The sequence below is a fragment of the Leptopilina heterotoma genome, unplaced genomic scaffold (assembly GCF_015476425.1).
Source record: "Leptopilina heterotoma isolate Lh14 unplaced genomic scaffold, ASM1547642v1 Lhet_239, whole genome shotgun sequence".
NCBI lineage: Eukaryota > Metazoa > Arthropoda > Insecta > Hymenoptera > Figitidae > Leptopilina > Leptopilina heterotoma.
This window is the reverse complement of record NW_025110955.1, coordinates 409,613-433,868: the sequence shown is the minus strand read 5'-3', so window position 1 is coordinate 433,868 and position 24,256 is coordinate 409,613. Positions and strand designations below refer to the sequence as shown.

Here is a 24,256-nt window from a genome sequence, read left to right as displayed (position 1 = left end):
GAAGATACAAAAATTGATTATGTTTATTGGGATGATCCTAATGAATTGGTTGATCGTTTAAGATTGCTCTTGGCATCTCAAGCAGCTGGAAATCCCAGTCATAATAATGAGATTATATCAATTATTGAAGAGTTGAGAGAAGCTGGAATTGTTTATTAATTAACAGTTGTAGAAATTTTTATCATTTTCATGATGAGTATCGACATATTCGGACGTCAGTTTAAAAGCACAGAAACTTCAAATCGAGGTCCACCAGGACTTGGTTTTAAGTTGACTGCTGAAGGAGATTTTAATATTGAAAATAAGAAACTTTGTAACGTAGCTAATGCTGAGAGCAACGATGATGCAGTAAACTTGAATACTGTAAACAAAGTTATTGAATCTAAAGCGAACGCCATCTATGATGTGATCGGTTCCGTGAGAAATGATCTAAATGACAATGTAGTAAAGATTTTAGATTTAGAAGATTTGATAAAAAAATATTTTGAAAATCTAAGAATCAGTATTGAAAGAAATATAGAGATAATGTCTACCAACAAAGACATTATTTTACAATTAGACAGCAGACTGCGCACACTTGAAGGTAATTAGCAATGGAGGATCAAAAAATACAGTTGGTGAAAGAGTTACATAAACCAGCGAGAAAAAATTATAAGCGAAGAAGTGTTGACATTCGAGGTATTGACGAGACTTGTCAAGCTGATCTTGTAGAAATGCAACCTTATGCAAGAGAAAATAAAGGTTACAAGTACCTGTTAACCGTCATTGATACATTTTCAAAGTTTGCCTGGGCTGTTGCAGTAGAGTCCAAAAAAGGTGAAGATGTGACTGCGGCAATGAAATCTATTTTAATTAAAAAACGCATATCGAAAAATTTGCAAGTAGATAAAGGAAAAGAATTTTATAATTCACATTTTGAAAATCTTATTAAAAATTATAACATTAATTTGTATTCTACTCATAGTAATTTGAAATCGTCAATTTGTGAACGATTTAATCGTACTTTGAAGAATAAAATGTGGATGCAATTTAGTTTACGCGGTAATTACAAATGGATAGATATATTAAGTGATTTAGTAAATGCGTATAATAATAGTAAGCATTAAACAATAAAAATGAAACCTATAAATGTAAATGCTGAAAAAGAAAATAATTTGATATTTAAGGTATTTAAAAAAGTTGCAGTAAACAGGCAATATAATAAGAAATTTAAAGTTGGAGATAGAGTACGTATAAGTAAAGTTAAACATGTTTTTAAGAAAGGTTATACACCAAATTGGACTACAGAAATATTTACTATAAGCGATGTAAAAAATACTAATCCAATAACATATATCTTGAAGGAAAATCTAATAAGTGGATGTTTTTACGAGCAAGAACTTTCTAAAGTTAAATATCCAGATGTATATTTAGTTGAAAAAGTATTAAAAAAACGAGGATCTAATGTATTTGTAAAATGGTTGGGTTTTGATAATTCACATAACAGTTGGATAAACGAATCTGCATTGTAATGTATTTTAAAAAGGTTAAAATAAAAATAAATTGAATTGTATGCATTTTTGTATTTATTTATCCTCTCTTTACAATAATTTACCATTTATATATTGAATATTTGACATTTGTTGAATAGCTTCATTTGATATTTGTTTACAGTGAAATGTGACAAGTTTTAGCAATAATGTTTCTAAATTTAAAACATTAGTTCTTCCCATCACTTTTTGAAGTATTCTACTGTAATGTTTTTTAATAAAATCCGTGGCATGTTTTGTAGACTTTACATTATTTTTAAAGATTAATTCTGCAATAAACTTTACAATTATATCTTTACTATACTGCAAATTGAATTTTGATAGTTCTACATATTTTTGTTCAACACAAGGAATAAGTTCATTAAATATTGCAAATGAAGTTTCACTAAATGTAAATGATTGATCTAAACGCTGAATTGATATTAAACGATATGTAACACTAAAACGTATTGTAAACGTTTCACAATCCAGCACTGATGCATCACAATCTCCGTTGAAAAATCGCATTATATGTTTTACTGCATCACACAATAGGCGCCATTCTTGAAGCTCCAAAGACAATGATACTCGTGGATGGCTGCTTCTTAGTTGAATTTTAGGTATTATATTCCCATTTATGTTTAGTTCTGCTCCAACGACAACTTGCTTTGTAAATGATGGATTCAAGTTGTAAATTTTTGATAATAACATTTCTCTGCATGGTAAATATGACATTTTATGTCTTCTACTGGTCAACTCCCTCAGGAACAAACTCTATCTGATTGTAAGGTCATCCACGATTTCTTAAATATACACCACCTCTGACAGCTTCAGCTTTTAGACTGTTGAAAAGATTTGCATCCTCTTCAAATATTTTTAGCATTCTTGGTGGTAGAAAAATGTTAAATTCATTATTTATTTCAGCAATAATTTTCAGACCAAATTTCGTATCAATTTTTCGAATGTCTGTTAGTTTATAGAATGCATCGATGGTTAACTCCTTTATTGTTTTGGTGACCAAGACTTTGCTTGCCTTGTTTAATTTATCGAAATTCATTTTTATCACTTAAATTTAAATTTTCAAATTTTTTCACTAAAATATTTAACTGTGACCTTTCTTCAATTAAACTTTTAACTTTATCAATTTCTTGTATTAATTTGTTTAATCGCACTTAAATTTCACTATGCTTTGCTAATAATATGTTCATCAGCCAACTTAAACTGAAGGAATGATTTCGTTTAGAAAAATTGCTCTCTTTATATACACAAGATATGACCTATATAACCTTGAATTTAATTATAGTTTTCTTAGAATTGCGGTAAGATCAAAAGCATTTTTATGAAAAGTACCGAAAATATTGACCGGAAGCAATAAATCAAAGATATCATAAACAACAAGTACATGGGAAGAATTCCTTAGATAAGAATCTAATAAATAAGATATCAAATTACATGTAAAACAATAGCTTAAATAAAGACAATAATTCCAAGAAATAAAAAGGTATCAAATTACACGTGGGAAAAATTCCTTAGATAAATCCCAAACCGGAAGCAATAAATCAAAGACATTATAAACAACAAGTAAATGGTAAAAATTCCTTAGATAAGAATATATCAAATTACACAAGCAAAATTCTAGGAAGTGTGACGTCATATCCATCTCAGCATCATGGTCTGAATCGCACCCTCACCCGTGATGTCATATCCGCCTCAGAATCATGGTCTGAATCGCACCCTCCCCCAAATGGTTTGAGTCTGGGCTAAAAGTGTCGGTGCAGGAATATGTATGTCGTCATTTCCGCCTTAATCATCAAGATCTTACCCCCCCCCCCTCCCAATGGTCTGAGTCTGGGCTAAGAATGTCGGTAACATGTCGGTGCAGGAATGTGTATGACGTCATTTCCGCCTAGTCATCAAGTTCTTACCCCCCCCCCAATGGTTTGAGTCTTGGCTAAGTGGTTTGAGTCTGGGCTAAAAGTGTCGGTAACATGTCGGTGCAAGGATCTAGAGTTAGAACCGGCCCTGCCTATCTACTGGCGTCGATAAATCGGCTGTACTCAGTTAAGGTTTTTCGTAGTTTCCCTTGACTATGGCTAGAGAGGGCCATGTGAATACGAGTACTTCTAATAAAAGCCGGCTACGGACCGCAATATAGGGGGAATTGGGAATCTGGGGAAATTTGGAGAATATAACAAGGGGGCTGTCAATATATGTAAAAACCCAAATGGGGTATACATGAAGAACAATAGTAAACTTTTAATGATGAAGAGTTTTTTTTGAATTTTAGATAAATGGGGTAAAGTTTTAATTATTTATGTGCAAAAAAAATTTAAAAATCAATTAATTTATACCATATTTTTGAAAAATCATTTTGTGAAAAAAGAAAATATTTAAAAGAAAAAAATGAAAGAAATAGATTAAATTGAGTTAAGTATAATCAGCAATTCAATTGGATTGGAGTAAATTAAATAAATATAATTATAATTAATAATTTAATTCGATTGGAGTAAATGAAAGTAAATATATAAATATGATTAATAATTTAATTCGATTAAAATAAATTAAAGTAAAAAGAGAATTAACAATTTAAATTAAAAAGAAAAATTCAACTCAAATTAAATGTGAAAAAAATGAGTTTAATTACAAACATATTAAATTGATATGAATAAAAATGAAACAAATAATTAAAACTTCATCCCTAGAGACCTACACTTTGTGCGAAGCGCATAATCGCATAATTTTCAAAAATTAAAAGAAAGTTTAAAGTTTTACGTATTAAAATGTTTATGAATAAAATAAAATAAATTTAACGTCGCATCAAAACGCATAATTTTTTTTCACCGCACAATTTTTGAATTCTCGCATAATTGTGGATAATTTTTTTTTGTGCAAGAAGTATAAAAATATTTCAGTCTAAATCTGCGTTAACGAAATATCTGTTTATAAATACATTTTATCATAAATTTATGAATAAAATTAATCATCCATAATTAGAAGGCCAATCCTAGTTGTAATTTTCAAGAAATCGGTTTTTCTTTTCTTGTATTTTTTCTAAGTTTACCCACACAACACCGAAAATTTCATAAATATTTACTAAAAATTTACTTGCAAGTATGGATTTTACTTGCATAGTTTAGTAAAAATTTTGCAAAGATTTAAATGTCCCACTTCAATAAATGTTGAGCTAACTTTGCAAGTAAATTCTTCGAAGTTTGCAAGTAAATCTTTAATAAATTTTTAGGAAAGTTTCGGTTCTGTGTGGGTAGGGTCTCAAACATATGTTTGTGAAATAATAAGTTGATATTTTAAAAATTGAGTGAGATATAAAGCTTTAAAGATCTGAAGTAAGGTTCAGTTAAGTCTGGCTTCCTGTAGCCCGGAACAAAATTTCGTCTAATGAAAGAGTATGATAAAATTTTAAACTCGTTTTTCTTAAGACCGCATTTTCCAAATCGGTGATCGCACTATTTCTCAAAAACTACTGCACTGAATCTCCGATTTTTCTTGAGTTTAATGGGCTTTTTTAATACATAAGAATCTACTCCTCACCTCAATAGAATGATTTCTTTTTTTAAGAAAGGGGTCGTCCATAAAGCATGTGATATTTGAAGGAGTAGGGGGATCCATAAAATATCATGCTTCATATTAATCATTAATGGAAAAAGTATCAAGATGGGGGGGATAAAATTTCGGAAATTAAGTATGCTTTCTGGATGACCCCAAACAATATCTTTTTACAGCTGAGAACCCACAGCATTTTTTTATCTTTTACTTTAACTAAATTCGTTTGAATTTTGTATTTCTGAGAAACCAGCTCCTTGTTACCGTGGTCATCGCAAAACATATTTCTTATGATGACCTTTACTCTATATTTATAAAGAATAAGTTGCTTTATTTAAAAATGTTGGTGGTTTTTCTTAAAAAAAATTAACATAATGTTAAAAGCTTTATTTGGGTCCTTAATAACGTTTTTCTTTCAAAAGCATCAATTTGCACTTTTTAATTTTTCAACGCATAATAATCAGTTTTTCAGGGCATAATCCAGTAATTTTCAGCGTCATAAAATACTGTCCTTATTCATCCCATTGTTTTAAAATTTAACAGCACTTGAAAAAATAAAAAAAATTTAGTAGATTTTTGACAAATTATTTAGCGAAAAGTGAAAAGAAATTATGAAAGCATAATTGGCCAAACACGATAAAAAAAAATTCTCAAGACACAAGTTTTTGCTCCAGTAAATACTTGGCGTTTCTCTCTAGAACAAATTACACAAACCCCAAACCACAAAATTCCGGTTTCAATTTCTGTTTTAAAATTGCAATTTGAATAATGCTCTCTCTCTCTTTATAGGAAGAGGAAAATCACGTAGTAGATGGTAACATTATTCTTCTGTTTATTTTTTTGTCTCTCTATAGGGAGAGGAAGATCACGTAGTAGAATTTGAGGATGGCTGGTCCCGACTTCTGGCAAGTATCGGTCTGTTGATTGCCAGTGTTGCTGATCTTTTGGTATCCGGATACATTTGCGTGACCCTGACTCCCAAGCTCTGTGGCTGTCTCAAGTCAAATCCCGATGATGAGACCGATGGACGGCTCAAGACCCGTAACATGGTTCACCAATGGGTAATTGCACAAAACCACGTGCCCAAGAGCCATCAGCCGATCTACGTGGTGCAGTCGGTGATGCCAATGCACCCTATAATTCAGGTAAATATCTAATGTTTTTCTTGTTCGCATCCATCGCGTTACGAGTCTTGACCTCATCGTCAGAAGTCAGTGACACGATAGAAAGTTCAGCAGGCACGCGAGAATGAGAGAGAGAAAGAAAGAAAACGTTTTTCCCGCTCGGATCGCTGGGAGAAACTCTCGCGGTAGACAGCCGCAGGCAATTGGATGCCTACATTTAGGAATTTCGAGGACGACCACAATATATATTTGTGTGTGTGTTCTCATTTGTTTCAGCATCCTTATGGAATGCATCCACCGCCTGGGAAATATCCCACAGGGTTTGTACCAGCCGGAACTCTTCCTTTAGCAGCTCCTAGTTATGGCGCCATGCCCATACTTCCGCACATGGGCTACCCCAGTCGACCACCATCGCAAATGGTTTGTATTCTCTTTTCGTTTTTTACTGTCGTAATCATGACTATTTTTGATTGAGTAATAAATTTTCCATTCGCCGCAACTGGAATTATAATCAACATTCCCACGTGATAAGAGAAACAGGGTTGCTACAAAAGTTTTCTTTTGAGTGATCGATTTCTTCTTGTTTTATAATAATTAAAGTATGACCGAGTGATAAAATAATTTCATCATTTCAATTCAATTATTATTTTCTACAATTTTGTAACTAAAATTCTTCTATAAATAAACTATTGTTTTATTATAATAATAATAATCTATCCTCACCTGAAGTTAGTATTGTTTTATTCAATTATTTGTTTTATAGTTCGAATTGTTATGTCAAAAGTTTGACAGTTCATTTGTAAATAATAAAATAAGTGGAGTAAAAAAATTTAACCCCAATTTCAAAAACTCAATAAAGAGGTACAGTTGCTAATTTAAAAATAATTAATTATTTTACGAATTATTTATTTTTATATTTAAATAATTGAATTCTGATAAGAATTAATTTTAAAACAAATTTTAGTTAAAACTTCAGAAAACAATTAGAAGTGTTAAAGTAGGATTCTTTAAAAATAATTAAATTTCAAAAAGGTTTTAAATTTCAATCTTTGAAATTCTAATTGTTGTAAAAGTATCATAATATTTAAATATATAAAAAATGATTAATTTGTTAGCTTCCTTAAAAATTAAAACTTCTTAATAATATTCAAAAATTTTAAAAAAATAATTGAATTGTGGAAAACTTGCAGTTCAAATAATAAAAAAATTTTCCAGTGGTTTTACATTGAAATTATTTCGAAATTTTAGGCAAATAAAGAACAATAAGTATTTAAATATTTATTTTACAAAACTGATTGAAATTTGAAAGATTTAATTTGGAAATTCAGAAAAAATTAGGTTTTTGAAAAATAGTACCTAATTAAAATTTTTAAAGATATTTTTAAATTCACAAAAATAATTTTAAAAAATTGGAAATTTTTCATCTCTACACGGAAAAAATTAGTTCAGTACATTTTATGAAACTAATTAAATCAGGGTGTCCGCTGAAGATATGAAATAAATAGAGAAAGGTAGATTATGCATTTTGAGTCCCTCTAATTATGCGCTTAAATTGTGCACAATTATGCGGAATTATGCGCTTAAATTGTGTACAATTATGCAGAATTATGCGACTAAAAAGATGAATTCTGCGTTAGTTATGCGATAAAATGAGCATGATTATGCAGAATTATGCAATTAAAAAGAATTCTGCTTCAATTATGCGCTAAAAAATGTTCATTTTACAAAATTATGTTGCATTTAAAAAAAATTTTTTGATTTGGAACAGTTACTGGTTATTTTTCGAAACCAATTTCATGAACGGCCCTATCCCGAATGTCTAAAATCCCAAATACCTTTTTCCCGAATCTAATTTCCCAAAGATTTATGTACCAAACATTTTTTTTGTTTTTTATTAAAATATGGATATATGTGCGACTGCAAGTAAGAATTTAGTTTTTTTGAAGTAAGTAAACCCATTGCAATAAAATTCAGGAATTTCAATCTACACATAAAAAGGAATGTTTCCACCACACTTAATTCAGCAAAAAAAACGAAAAAATTGTTTATATTATGTTTATACAAATTTTTATAAACAAAACAGGTATTAAATAATAATTAAATAACTCTTGAACGACCAAACGAAATTGAATGAGGCAAACACTAAACAAATCTTTGCTGTGGTTTCTTTAAGATTCCGAAAAAAATTTTAACAACGGAAACATCTTTATACAAAATTTTGTATAAAAGTATTCGGGATTTTAGATATTTAATAAATTAGACATTCGGACACGGCCTTTCGGGAAAATGACCGGAAACGATGTTACTCATCATATATACACTGTAAAAAATTTAGGGAGTTAACGGACTCGGGAGTTAAATTTTTTGAGTTAGAAATCAACTCCAAAAGAGAGTTAAATTCTAACTCCCTTCATTCAACACCCGCGCGAGTTATTTTTTCCATGGGGAGTTAGCATTTGGGTGTTAAATTTTAACTCTCTTTATTTAACTCCCCTGGCATTAACTCTCCAATGGGTGCGACTTTTATAGAATCCCCTGGGGAGTTAAAATTTAACTCCCTTTTTTACAGTGTAGTACTTACTGCTTTTTAAAATTTAAGATTTATTTAATTTTTCAATAACATTTAACAAGTTAGTTTATAGTTTAAAAACTTATTTATTTTATTATTTAATTTAAAAAAATATTTTAAAAATAAAGAAACTAAAATTTTAAAAAAAATAATGAATTAATTAATAATTTAATTAAATTAATTAATTAATTAATTAATTTAATTTAATTTAATTTAATTTATATTAATTATTATTTTTAAATTACATATTAGAAATATTAAATATTTTAAAACAATTCTTCTTAGAAATAATTATCCTATTGATTTCATAGACAAATACATTAAGAAACGCATTTGTTCTATTGAATCCAATATTCAAAAAAACAATGTCAATTCATTTTTATATAGAAAATCACCAAAAGTATTTTTACCATATGTACCAAAGTTGTATGAAAAATCTTCATCAATTCTTAAACAATATAATATTTTAACTGTACCAACTAATAATAAAGTTTTGAATCATAATTTAATCAAAAAGGGTAAAGATATAAATAAAAAATCCGAGATTACTAACGTTGTTTATAAAATTAACTGTAAGGATTGTTCAGCATCTTATGTTGGTGAAACAAAAAGAATGGTGGGGGTTCGTATTAATGAACACAAAAAAGCTAAGATTGGCGTCACTGCTACTTATAGAAACTTACAAAAACATGACTTTGATTGGGGTAATTTTTACATACTTGACAAAGAATCTAATGAGAGCAAACGTTTAATATCCGAAATGATTCATATTAATTTGCAAAAGAATGCAATAAACAAAAAAGATGATACTCAAAATCTTAGTAATTGTTATCTCCATTTCCTTAATGAGAGAAAATATTTATAGTGTTTTCTTTGTTTGGTAACACCTTGACATTTCGTCTATTTATTATTCGCATTATTGTAATAAGTTCATTGAACTTACTTTTACTCTTTTCATACTTATTCTAATGACTTTATAATTGATCAGTGTCTATTAGCAATCGTGTCAACCCAGTAAAAAAAAACTAATTCAAATGAATTGAAACGAATTAACATTTTTGGTAGGCTCCAATTCGTATTTGTCACAAAGCGGGATTCACTCAAGCTCTTTGTATATTCAATTGAATTTAATTCAATATGTACCAATTTGTCCAAACGAATTCGCATTCGAAAGAAATGGCCAAGGAATGCATTGAATTCGTGCTAACGAATTGAAAAAAAATTAAAGGCTCAAAACTTGTCCAGTGAATTGGTACGGATAGAAGGTTCAGAAGTTCAATACAGTTTCACGAATTCAGGAAAATTGCATCATGGCTCCAATTCGTATTTGTCACAAAGCGGGATTCACGAAAGCTCTTTGTGAATTCTTTTTAATTCATTTCAATTAGTTTTCGTTTACTGGGAAGCGAGACGTTTTAACAATCGACAAATTGTTTAATAATGTCCAAATTTTTATTTATATTTTTTTCAATGGTAAATATTTTTTGTTAAATACTTTTATTTTTGTAAAATAATTTTTTATTTGTAAAAGTATTTTATGTACGTGTATTTATAAATTATAATAAAATTTCAATTTCTGAAGAGGACGGCTGTGCCGTTGAAACGTTAGGAAAAAAAATTTTTTTTTTTTAATTTTTTTCATTATTTTAAATGACTCGGAGTGATCGATAAAGTCATCATTATTATTATAATATTATAATGTTTCTACTTGATTTTTTTTCTACTGACATGGCAGTTAAATCTACTAAACAGAATCGTTAGGTTTGGACTGACGGTACAGACAGTGCCATCTACTGCACTGTTTAGTAAGATAGTAAGATACACTGAGCAAACAGTATATTCTACTAAACAGAGAGGTGTCGTAGTGTATTATACTAAACATACAGTTGGCGCCACTAACCGGTGCACTAAATGATTTACTAAACGCGTTCTGTCACATTTACTGCAACTCTTCTCTCCGTGTGCAATCGCATAATCTACCTTTCTCTAGAAATAAAATTCCCATACATTTCCCGCATTTTTTACAAAATTCCCGTACATAAAATATAAGGGTTTGCATACAATATTGTATAAAAGGTAATACAGTAGAACCCGGTTAATACGATCCCGTTTAATACGATTTCCCGCTTAAGACGCTCATTTATGGTGGTCCCTGCAATTAAAGACATATGTACATTTTATTTCCCGCTTAATACGTTTTCCCGCATAAGACGCATTCTTTGCGCGGCCCATACGAAATCGTATTAACCCGGTTCTACTGTATTAAGAAAAAGTAATAGAATTTTAAATGTTTATTTTTATATTATTTAAATAACATTTAATCAGCATTAATATGTTTATAGTACACTGGAGTCACAAAGTTTCAGTACATTTGGACTGATTATATACATTTGAATGGTCGCTTCACTTCAAATTCAAATATTGCAGTAAAAATGGGTGTAAAAGCACTCAAACTAGGATCATTTTAAAGTTTAATAAATTTGGAGTGAAATGAGCTAAGATATAACCAATTTAATGATGTAAAAATTAAATTATAATTAAAGTTAGAGATTTCTTTGTGAAAATAGCGATTTTGAAATCCTGAGTTCAAGCGAACGCCAATTATATAAATAATTTTTTTAAGCTTTGACAGTTGTACAATATGAAGTATAAATTCTGTTTTTAATTCTAGACCAAAATCATTCACAAATATTAAGTATTTTTTCAAATTCTATAAAAATAACTTCTCTTGCTCTAAATTTTTCAAAGTATATAAATTACAAATTCGTCGTTTCCGTTCACTTCACTGAGAAAACTGGATAGTCAAACTTAGAGGGTTAGGTTTTGAGTGTTAAGCCTGATTCTCTGGATAGTTAACTTTTCCCTCCGAGTTAGTCAAATTAATCATCGGAGTGTCTATTTATCCCTCCGAGATGGTTACGAAAAACTTAACCTCAAATATAGTCTGTTTGTCCCTCCAGATAGTTAGTTGAATTCTCCAGTTTTCTCTGTGTTGTTTTATCAATTAACCACATTTTTGAAAAATATTTATCTCTTATTTATTGTAAAACAAGAAGAATGGTACATAGAAATGAAATTAGTAACAATGCACGGAGAAAAATTTTCTGTTAATGATTACAATAGTCGAACAGTACTGCTCGGATATGTGACCACTTTTCGTAATGCCTAAAGTAGCTTCGTTGTAAAAATTCTGTAAGTCGAACATACTCATTAAAAATTTATTTGAAATAAATACAAACTAAATATGAGTTAGCACAAAGTCTATGTGACTGATTACAATAGTCTACGTTAAAAGGAAATCTTGGATTCTATCCACATTTGCAGCAATCTAAGGGAATCAGGGATACAGTCTGTAGTAGTCTTTACAACAGGACTATTGTAAAATAAGGTGACCGCGGCTGCCTTGCTTTCTTATTTTACTATAGTTCTTCGTAAAGACTACTATTGCTATATTTCTGATTACAAATGACTGTTGTAAAGTTAAAAAGAAAATTTTCAACTAAAATAAATCTAACTTAAATACTAAACGCATAACATAATAACGATCGCTATTTACACATATTTATACATGACTTAAACTTCCTTATATACTAACTGCTATGAAAGTTCACCGCTTGCGAGAAAGACTTATACACTTTAAATGTAAAAAAATCACTTCGTTCTCAATAATTAATACAATTATTGTTCATTGTTAGTCTTTAATATTGTAAGGTCTATTTTTTATTACATTTCCATAGTCAACATTTTTTTTTTGTCACGCACCGAAGGTACAAGATTTCTTGCCTGTATAAATTGTTATATAATTTACACAACTTACGTAAGTTACATAACTTACGCAAGTTACGTTAATAACAAAAGTAAGTTACACAAATAAGTAAGTTAACTTACGTAAATTACGTTAGTTACGTAAAATATAAGTTACGTAAATAATGTATGATACGTAAAAATATAAGTTACGTAAATAATGTATGATACGTAAATAACGTAAATTGCACTTACGTAAATAACTTAAGTTACGTAATGGACGAATTATTATAAATTGCACTAATTAGGTAACTTACGTACTTTACGCAAGACATGATTACAAAAAAATTTTATTTTAGTTGAAAATTTTCTTTTTTAACTTTACAACAGTCATTTGTAATCAGAAATATAGCAATAGTAGTCTTTAAGAAGAACTATATAGTAAAATAATAAGGCAAGGCAGCCGCGGTCACCTTATTTTACAATAGTCCTGTTGTAAAGGCTACTACAGTCTGTATCACTGATTTCCTTAGACCGCTACAAATGTGAACAGTATCCAAGATATCCTTTTAACGTAGACTATTGTAATTATAACAAGTCTCTGCGTGAATGCCTACAGTACCTTTTCTGAACCTGTACATCTAAACTATTAATGATTCCAAAAAATAAATTTCAACACGATTAATACAGTGTTTGGATTCATTAAAGTAACTATAGTAATCGCTCCTACTAAATTCTTAATAAATTACATAGTTTTCGTAATCATTACAAAAAGTGGTCACATATCCGAGCTGTAATATAGACTATTGTAATCATTACGAAAGAAATTTTCTCCGTGTGACAGAGTTAAAATTTGTAACATTATAAGAGTCAATAATTAATAATGATCTTAAGGGGGATCCCTCATGAGAAGTGTGCAAATTATGTCAAAATTCAACATTTTTTTTCTCGCTTATTTTATTATAAAATTTAAAAAGCCTTTATGCTTGATGAAAAGTATAATTTGAAGTATTAAAAACAATAAAAAAATTTTAAATTGTTACATTATGTTAGGCTGTAGAGGGCGTCAAAAACGATGCTTTTATTTTGAGGCGTTCTGCGGTTGCAGGTCTAGGGCCGTCCCCTGTAGTCTAAAACAAAAAAACAAAATAACTCTTACAGTTGAGGTTCTAATCTAGTGGTTATACCTCAAAAATTACCAAAAAAAATTTTTTTTAATACTTTTTTGTAATAAAAAATTGTCGGAACAAAAAAAATTTCAATTTTTTTTCTTAAAAGTGGTGCCATTTTTTTAACTCAACCTCAATTATAAACTTTAAGGTGCTTGCACACTTCCAAATTTTTTCATTATTACGACTATTTTAAGAAAAAAATCCCGTTGAAAAAAATAATCCCCGTACAATTACCACATTTCCCGCACAGTGGACACCCTGTAATTTTGAAATAGCGGATATGGAGAGGAGTTTAGTATAAGTTAAAACAGAATCAATAATAATATATGAAGACAGCGTTTTACAAAAAGTCGAAAAAAACCTCTGTGGAATTCACAAATGTTATCAATCTAAGTTCTGCAGTGATCGGTTGGATGTTTTGATTCAAGAGTTTTGTAAAATGTGTAGCCTGAAGCGCATGCGCACACGGAGAAGAATATTCACGGAGAAAAAATTCTTGAGGCTGATTATACATTTTTGATTACTGCGCATTGAAATCGAGACAATTTATTTTATTGTGGACTCAACCTGAAAAAACGAATAAGGCTGGAGTTCCATGGTAGCGTTTTGCGTTGCGTTTTGTAACTAGGCCATGAGTGTGAGAGAGATACAGATATATGTTTGCTCTATTTGCACTCATTGCCTAGTTACAAAACGCAACGCAAAACGCTGTCATGTGACTCCAGCCTCAAGCAGAAAAAAGAATTTCTTAAAGCACCAATGGAGCTCTTAAGACTATTTTTTCTTTGCTTCTATAGGAGATAGATGATTGGTTCGACACATGTGACTACACTCTACAACTAAATAGTTCCCTTTGATTGGCTTATTTTATTCTAACGCTAACTTAGGGAGCGTTCACAAATGATGTCACTCAATTTTTGCAATTTCACGTGAGAAAAATACATTGTGTCACGTTTAGTAGAGACCCCCCCCCCTATCCCCAAAAGCGTGACATCGTTTGTGAACGCTCCCTTAACGGAAATACGCATACATATAAACCACGAAGTAGTATAAAGGCCTTTCTCCAATAGGTTTTAGAGTGCAGTCCCATGGCACCGTTTTGCGTTGCGTTTTGTAACTAGGCAATGAGTGCAAATAGAGCAAACATATATCTGTATCTCTCTCACACTCATTGCCTAGTTACAAAACGCAACGCAAAACGCTGTCATGGGACTCCAGCCTTAAAAAGTGTGCGAATGACTGCGTTGCGTTGATTTTAGCATGTGTTGCTATAGCAACCGACGCAGACGCAGTCATTCGCACACTTTTTAAAACCTATTGAGGCCTTTCTCCAATAGGTTCCCAAAACTCTGTGTCGCGTCGGTTGCTATGGCAACATATTCTGAAATCAACGCAACGCAGTCATTCGCAGACAAACGCAGAGTTTTTGGATCCTATTGGAGAAAGGCCTTTGGAGAAAGGCCTCAATAGAATCCCAAAACTCTGCGTTTATCTGCGAATGACTGCGTTGCGTTGATTTTAGCATATATTGCCATACCAACCGATGCAACGCAGAGTTTTGGGCATAGAGATAATATATATAGAGTGGGGATGGTTTGCATGTATGCGTCCGCTTGATAGAAAGAGAAAGAAGATTTAGCACCAGTAGGTGTCTCTCTTGCGCTGGAGCTCATTGAAGGACAGATACTGGTGTTAAATCTTCTTTCTCCCTCCAACCCATTCTGTTTATGGCAGGACACTTCCCCCACACGTTGCCGCCTATACCTTCCCCACTCTATTTATAATATCTCTATGGTTTTGGGAACCTATTGGAGAAAGCCCTTCAAGGCCTTTCTCCAATAGGGTCATTCCAGAATGGACTTGGGACTGTGTTTACATGCTTGCGTTCAAACGCTGCGTTTTGTAACTACGCCATGAGTGTGAGAGAGATGGAGATATATGTTTACTATATTTGCACTCATGGCCTAGTTACAAAACGCAACGCAAAACGCTGTCATGGGACTTCACCCTGAGACTGTGTTTACATGCTTGCGTTCAAACGCTGCGTTTTGCGTTGAGCAGTGAGTGTAAGAAGGATAGAAGAATAATGTCTTTCTTTCTCTGTCTCATTCAACGCAAAACGCAAGCATGTAAACACCGCCTGACCCAAACGCAAACGCGACGCGTTCCCATTTGATTAGCATTGGGACGCGTCGCGACTTTGTTGCGTTTTGGCTCATTCTGGAACCAACTATAGGTTCCCAAAACTCTGCGTTGCGTCGGTTGCTACGTCAACATATGCTAAAATCAACGCAACGCAGACAAACGCAGAGTTTTGGGAACCTATTGGAGAATTGGAGACAGGGCCGCCAAGCTGTAATGTAAGTAACCAATATACTGTATAGTTCGTCGCCCCTGGGATGGAGGCGCTTCTGTCGCCACTCACACATAAGAAATATGTGTAACGATAGAGCGGGGCTTATGTAGTAGTGTGTAAACAAAATTTTTAACCTTTATTATAATCGTTTGTTTAGTAAAAAATATTAAATATACATCATTTGAAAACGTTTCACTGAAAAAAATTAAAAAGAAAATACTATATGAAAGGAAAAATGAGAACAATTTTTGTTAGTCTATGTAAGTATTCCTTAGGAAAATATTTCAATTTTTTTATGCTGGCATTTTGACAGTAAGCAATCTCTTAATTATTAAAAGATAATTTATGTTATTCTGTTAAAATTTTGTTAATCAATCACTGTTATATATTAAATTTGTTATATTTATTACTAATATTATTATTAAATGATAGAAATACAAAGACTAAGGAAAATGAAAATGTAAACTGACAGTTATAATGCCGGTATATGTTTGCAAAAAATTAAAATATTTACTTAAGCAATACTGATAGAATAGAACAAAGTCATTTTCACCCTTCTATTCACATTAAATTTGTTCAATAAAACGTGTTCAAATGATGTATTTTAAATATTTTTTACTAAACAAACGATTATAATAAAGGTTAAAAATTTTGTTTACACACTACTACATAAGCCCCGCTCTATCTTTACACATATTTCTTATGTGTGAGTGGCGACAGAAGCGCCTCCATCCCAGGGGCGACGAACTATACAGTATATTGGTTACTTACATTACAGCTTGGCGGCCCTGATTGGAGAATTGGTCTTCACAAGACATAAAAATTTGCACACATTTGGGGGTACAGAGATCTAAGAGATTGCACCAATAGTAGAGGTTGCGCCTCTGTGGTTAAAGTATTGTACGAAAATTTTTCGTCTGCTACTGTATATGAACATAACCTACAAATTAAAGAAATACGACCAGCCCGGTGACACGATCTATGCTTTCCTATAGGATTAATTGGGCTGAGTGTTGCAAGTCCGCAACGCAGCGCTGGCTGTACATTGGTCGGATATTAACCAAAATGCATGGGAAAACACAAAAATTTAATTTCCATATATAAAAATTTATTTAAACTTATTTATTTATACATAATATTGATTTATAAACTTTCAAACATATTTCGTTATATAATTCACTTCAGAAAAGAGTGAAATTTTTTATTTATAACGAAAATTGTATTATAATTTATGGCGGGAAATTTAAACAAAATAATATTGTCATTATTATTTATTAATATTTATTTATTATTTATTAATATTAATTATTAATATTAATAAATATTATTAAATAATTAAAAAATATTAATAAATAATAATAACAATATTATTTTATTTAAATTTCCCGCCATAAATTATAATACAATTTTCGTTATAAATAAAAAATTTCACTCTTTTCTGACGTGAATTATATTACGAAATATGTTTAAAAGTTTATAAATCAATATTATGTATATAAATAAATAAGTTTAAATAAATTTTTATATATGGGAATTAAATTTTTGTGTGTTTTCCCATGCATTTAGGTTAATATCCGACCAATGTACAGTCAGCGCTGCGTTGGCGACTTGCAACACTCAGCCCAATTAATCCTATAGGAAAGTATAGATCGTGTCACCGGGCTGTATTACATTCTCATCAAAAATGAGAAAGTCTTGGATTTGTGCGATTTTGAGCAATGTCTAATTTTGGTAAGTCTTTACGTTTCATGACCCCCTGATTCCAATAAAATGGTTCTTAGAGAAGTGTCTGTCTGTCTCTCTGTCTGTAGAAAATTTTGTCGTCACGATAACTCGAGTAAATTTTTATGAATTGATTTGCAATTTGGGGGACTTTTTTAGTCCATAAAAATGAAGCCTGAGTTCGTTGGACAGCTCATTTCGTCAAAAAATACAAAATTTTTAAATTTTCAAAATTTTGTATTTTTGGCAATTTTCAAAAAAATATTTTTTTTTATTTTTTTTTAAATTTTGAGCAAAAACAAACAATTTTTCCTTTAGATACTTTTTTGTACAACAAAAAACAAAATAGTTATGAATTTTTTTAAAATTTTGAAATTTTCAAAATTTATTATTTTTGACAATTTTCAAAAAAAAAATTTATATTTTTTTTCTTAAATTTTGAGCAAAAACAAACAACTTTTCCTTTAAATACTGTTTTGTACAACAAAAAACAAAAAATTAAGGAATTTTTTTTTTCAAGTTTTTGGGCCAGGTTTATTTTTTAAGTTTTTGAGCCAGGTTTAGCCAAACGGTTTATCTAGAACTAAAAAATTTTATTTTCAAATAAAAATATTTTTACATTCTCATCACATGAGAAAGTATTATAGTTTTGGTCGAAAATTGACTTTCGCTAATTTCATGAAATCTCGAAGTTTTAGGGTACCCTGAGTCTGAAAAACATGGTCTAGAAAAAGTGTCTTTCTGTATGTCTGTCTTCGTGTCTGTCTGTAGACACAATGGTGTCTAAAATGTTATAACTAAAATATATTCATAAAAGTTTTAACATTTTAGAAAATCAATGAAATTTCTTTAATACAGTTGGGCTGCACAGTGGGCCAGCAGGTAGGCAAAAACGGCCAAAACTCGGCTATTTTATTTCAATTTTTTATATAGGTTATACCAATCTACATAAGTCAAAGTACCTTTTGGCCAATTTTTACTGTGATTGGTAAAATATTGTTGGGTCTATTATACTTTGAAGTTTAATTTGATAGGTTCGTTTTAGGATCAGAATAATCGAAATAGGTCAAAACTAATAAAGATTTTATAAAATTTTGCACTTGATTCTTGAACAGAATAAACAATAAAGTAAGTTCATAAGAAAAAACATTAATAAAAATGTTCAATACGCATTTTAATTCGATTTTATTATTCAAAAGTTGTATTTATATTTCATTATGCGCGCTGCCGATTGAAGATTCCCCTAGATTCCGCAACATATTAACAAAACTAAAGTATAAAAGATTAAAGTATTTAATATACTTCAATTTTTTTCTGCTCACTTTTGCTCGTTTTCATTTATTGTATAAAAATATTGCAAATAAAAAATTCGTTTTCACTTATAGTTTCTTGACAAATTTGTTTGTAGATAATTTCCCCGCTTTGCCAATTCAGACTATATCGCTCCTGCACTCAATTGTTTTGTTGTTATTTTATGAACTTCAACTATTTTATTTCTGTTTCTTTTCACTAACTGACATTACTCACATCAAAAAGCACCCCGATGTTTTAAGTTACCTGTTTATATAAATTATAATTGTTTGTGAGAGGTGAAGGGACTCACATCAAAAAGCACCCGGATGTTTTAAGTTACCTGTTTTTATAAATTATAATTGTTTGTGAGAGGCGAGGGGACTCACCAAAAAGCACCCCGATGTTTTAAATTAATCGTTTTTATAAATTAACTTTGTTAGTAAAAGACAAATGGGTTTTGTTGAATATCACATTTTTAATTACTTATCCGTTTACAGAGATTACTTCTATTAGGTTGAGCACTTGCATCTAAAACAATCGATTTTCAAAAAATTTCGACAAACATTTTGGATGCGACATATTGAATTTTGAAAATCGGAAATTGGATTTGTAATCAGCGACCTCCAAAAACCCCCGAGTAACAATTTTCAAGTGAATTAGAAGAATTTTTAAATTTGTTGTCCGCCATATTGGATCCGCCATTTTGAATTTTTTAAAACCAACGTCGGATTTGTAATCAGCGACCTCAAAAATCCCCGGGTAACGATATTCAAGTGAATTAGATGAATTTTTAACTTTGTCGTCCGCCATATTGGATCCGCCATTTTGAATTTTGAAAAACCAACGTCGGATTTGTAATCAGCGACCTCAAAAACCTCCGAGTAACAATTTTCAAGAGAATTAGAAGAATTTTTAAATTTGTCGTCCGCCATATTGGATCCGCCATTTTGAATTTTGAAAAACCAACGTCGGATTTGTAATCAGCGACCTCAAAAACCCCCGGGTAACGATATTCAAGTGAATTAGATGAATTTTTAACTTTGTCGTCCGCCATATTGGATCCGCCATTTTGAATTTTTAAAAACCAACGTCGGATTTGTAATCAGCGACCTCAAAAACCTCCAAGTAACAAGTTTCAAGCGAATCTGATTGAATTTTGAGTTTTGGCCGCTTTTGCCTTCCTCCTGGCCCACTGTGGGCTAGTCTGACCCTTTTTACATTTCAATTTTCGGTCCTATCTTCTTGGAAATGGTTTTTTACATTCTTATCACATGAGAAGGTATTAGATTTGGTGGAAAATTGACTTTTGCTAATTTTATGAAATCTTTACGTTTTGAGGTGCCCTGAATTGATTTTTGGAAAAGAATTTTATTATTTATAAAAATAATTGGAATTTTGACGAAAATTTAAAAAAAAATTAGAACATAATTGAATTTCTGTAAAGAATAATTTTTTTACTTTTGAAATAAATTGAATTTCTGCAATCAATTCTAACTTCTCTAAAATTCAATTTTTGTAGTTTTCTTAATTAAAATTGTCGTATAAATCCATTATTTTTAGTATAATTAATTAATTATATATGTATATTAAAAAAATTTATAATTTCAGTAGAATTTGAATTATTAAAATTCCTCACAAAGTTCTTTAAAGTTTCTAATTAAATTCATTCAAAATTGAAATTTTATAAAATTTTAAATTGAAATCTTCTGAAATTTATCTATTTATGAAAATTGTAAACGCAACTCTTTTAAAATTCAATTAATTTTGAAATATTTATGTAAAATAAATTATTCATTAAATAATTTACAAGTAATAATTTTGTGATAGCTCTTGTAGAATTAAGTTATTTAAAAAGAAATTATTATCAGAAATAGAAAAAATTTCAGGTTTGTATTAGAATTCGTGGTAATTTCATAGTTTATGAGGCAAACAAAAAAGACGCCAAAATTCAGAATTTTCTTATGAATTCTAAAAATTTATTTTTTCCAGTACTTTTAATAAAAATTGCTGCCTTTTCTCTGATTTCCCTGACTAATTCTACTTTTTCTGATTCTGAGACTCTTCCCTGAATTCTCTGACCTGTGGCAACTCTGAAAAAACTAAACAAATTGCAACGACTCTCAAAAGATTTATTCTTGATTTATACATTCCTGTCTAAAAATTCTTAAAATTAAAATTTTATTTTCTTAAAATGCCTGTTTAACTAAATATTTTTTATTTCAAATTTAAGCATTTTCTTCTTGAGGGTATTAACGTATTTCAACAAAACAGTCTCTATAAATTAAGACCAATATGTCTGTGTCAGCTATATTGGATCCGCCATTTTGAATTTTAAAAAACCGACATCAGATTCGTAATCAGCGACCCCAAAAACCCCAGAGTAACGAATTTCAAGCGAATCCGATGAATTTTTCAAAAACGTGTCCGCCATAGTGGATCCGCCATTTTGAATTTTTGAAATCAGACTTCAAATTCGTAATCAGCGACCCCAAAAACCCCCGAGTAACGAATTTCAAGCGAATCCAATGAACTTTTCAAAAATGTGTCCGCCATATTGGGTTTTTGAGGTTATGTCAAAATCCTGATCTGATGGGGTTAAATGGACCTCGGATTCGGATTCTGCGACCCAAAAACCATAAAGTCTACATAGTGAGACCCCCAGATCAGAACTTTTTTTTGTGGCTGTGTAATTAGGGGTGTTTTGCGGAAGCAACAATAATTTTTTATAAAAAGTCGTTTGTGTTTTTTCTATTTCATTAAGATATCTGAGGCCCCAAATTTGAATTGCATAAAAAAAAGGTGCTACTAACTAAAGAATTAAATAGTTTCGGTATTGAATCCCACGAGTTTAGCTCCATTCGGTTTATTACTGATATCGTAGAGTTCGCCGCTAATGCTGCGGACGAGGTCGCTTGTCTCAAGGTCTCTCCCGAATATGCTGTATATGTTTGAGAAATTTTCAAATAAGTGTAACTTTTTACAATATCGATTTTCTTATTCCCATACATAAATTTGATTTTTTTCTTTGATGTACGACCCCCTTTTTATAAATAATGATTTTTGTTTTTTTCTCATTTACCTCTAATTTATTTTTCATACAGTATTTATAAAAGGCCTTTAATATTTTTTTTAATGCTGCAGGAGAGTCCGCGAGCAATACGATATCGTCCGCATACCCAAGCAAAACAATTTCGTTTTGATGTCCCATGGATATCCCTCTTATTCCTTTTTCCCTCAAAAATTCCTCCAAATCGGATAAAAAAAAGAGAACAAGATCGGGCTTGTTCTAAAAGTTATATTATTATATTATTGTTAGTAGTACAATAAATGATCATGGGAAGGTGAAGAATTGAAAAATTCAATGTATCGTCAAAATTGCGACGTTTCGTTGGCTAAGGTTTGGCAACCTCATCAGGCTAAATTTATTTAAACAGAAAAACACTTCAATATTAATAAAGGTTTAAAACAACACTATACACTATACTGAAAATATGTTTAAAGAATATCCTACCAGATTCGTTAAAACATAAAAATCGCGTTCTAACTCGTCAATATAAAAAAAATTTCATTGAGAAAAAATATTTTTTTATAACAATTTCCACATATATCAAAATTAAAAATGAAAAATTTCTTCATGTGAAAGAAAGACATTTCAGCACACTAGTTCAGTGTCAACTGAAATAAATTAAAATTTGCTATTTCGAGAAAGTCAAAAGAATCAAGATAAAGAAAAAGTCAATGAACTGAATGTAAACACAGTTTTATCATAGAGAGAGCAAGTTGTGTTATTGTTGTGTCATTATAGACAAGAGAAGAGGAGACGTCTGAGAAGAGGAAAAAAGGTTCTGTTTAGAGTGAAAATATCTTCCTTCCTATTAATAGTGGAATGATTTGTTTTTATATGGATCATTTCAGATATTCGTCGTTTTATAAAATTTGGTTCATTGTCTAAAATTTTGACATTTTCCCAATCAAAGTCATGATTACAATTAATTCGATGGCGGTAAACTACAGAGTTATCATTTACTTTTTTATGTTCATTTATGCGACTTAACAATGACCGTTTTGTTTCACCTATATATGTTGCAGGACAATCTTTACAGTCAAACTTGTATACAACATTTGTTCTGTCCCATTTTTTAGATGCATCTTTACCAAGTCTAATTATAGAATTGGAGTTTTTATTAATAAGTGGAATCGCAGTAAAATGAAACTCTTTGAGAATATTTGACAACTTAAAGAAACATTTTTCATTAAACGGTAAACAAACCTTCGGGATTTGACTGTAAATACTAATTTTATTTCGATTATTGTTATTATTATTATTAACCTGAGAAAATTTTATATGGTTTGTACGAATTTTTATATGTTTATCAATAAAATCCAAAGGATAGTTATTATTTTTTAAGATGGATCTTATCTTCTTTAAGTTATCAAAATGAAACTCTTTGTTGGACAATGAAATCGCTCTATCAACCAGATTGTATACAATATTCTTTTTTTGTTGGATTGAATGATCTGAAAAATAATTAATGAGTGTATCCGATGAAGTCGGCTTTTGATACCAATTTGTGACAATTTTGTTGTTTTTTCTAGTAAGTTTTAAATCAAGAAAATTAATTGAGTTATCCTTTTCTTTCTCAATTGTAAATTGTAATTTTTGATTGTAGGCATAAAAAGTATTGATGACTAAGTTGCCATGTTCTTTTTTTACAGCTAATATTGTGTCATCAACATATCTAAAATAAAAAAGGGGAACACAATTGTGCTCCTCCTTTACTTTTGTTAAACAATCAGTTTCCAGATCATCCATGACAATGTCTGAAACGAAGGCTGAAATTGGTGAACCCATTAGTGTACCATAAATTTGTCGATAGAATTTTTCACCAAGAGAAAAATAGGTGTTGTTAAAAACAAATTTAGTACAGTCGATAATATCTAAGAAAGGAATCTTACATTTCTGTCTTATAGAATGAATACGTCGATCTAAACTCTGAATGACCAGTTCACAAGAAACGTTTGTAAACATAGAACTTACGTCGAGAGAAATAAAAGTATAGTTATCGTCCATAACAAGATTTCTCAGTTTATTTTTAAGTTCTAAACTATTATTAATATGTGAACGAGGTAGAGTAATACAATTTTTTAATGAATTATACAATATTTTTGCAAGAAAATGTGTTGGACTGTTTATTAGAGATATAATT

At 30.4% G+C, this 24,256-nt stretch overlaps 1 protein-coding gene across 2 annotated transcripts in view; it reads left to right on the top strand.

Annotated features, from left to right (window-relative positions):
- LOC122502810 overlaps positions 1-24,256 on the top strand; it is a 69,457-nt gene that overhangs the window by 42,392 nt on the left and 2,809 nt on the right. Inside the window, exons 4-5 of one of the 2 annotated variants that reach the window (XM_043613067.1) lie at positions 5,924-6,214; positions 6,470-6,613. In XM_043613067.1, coding sequence (XP_043469002.1) covers positions 5,924-6,214; positions 6,470-6,613 — 435 coding nt within the window. The remainder of the gene's footprint in view (positions 1-5,923; positions 6,215-6,469; positions 6,614-24,256) is intronic. The other variant, XM_043613068.1, reaches the window with a different exon arrangement.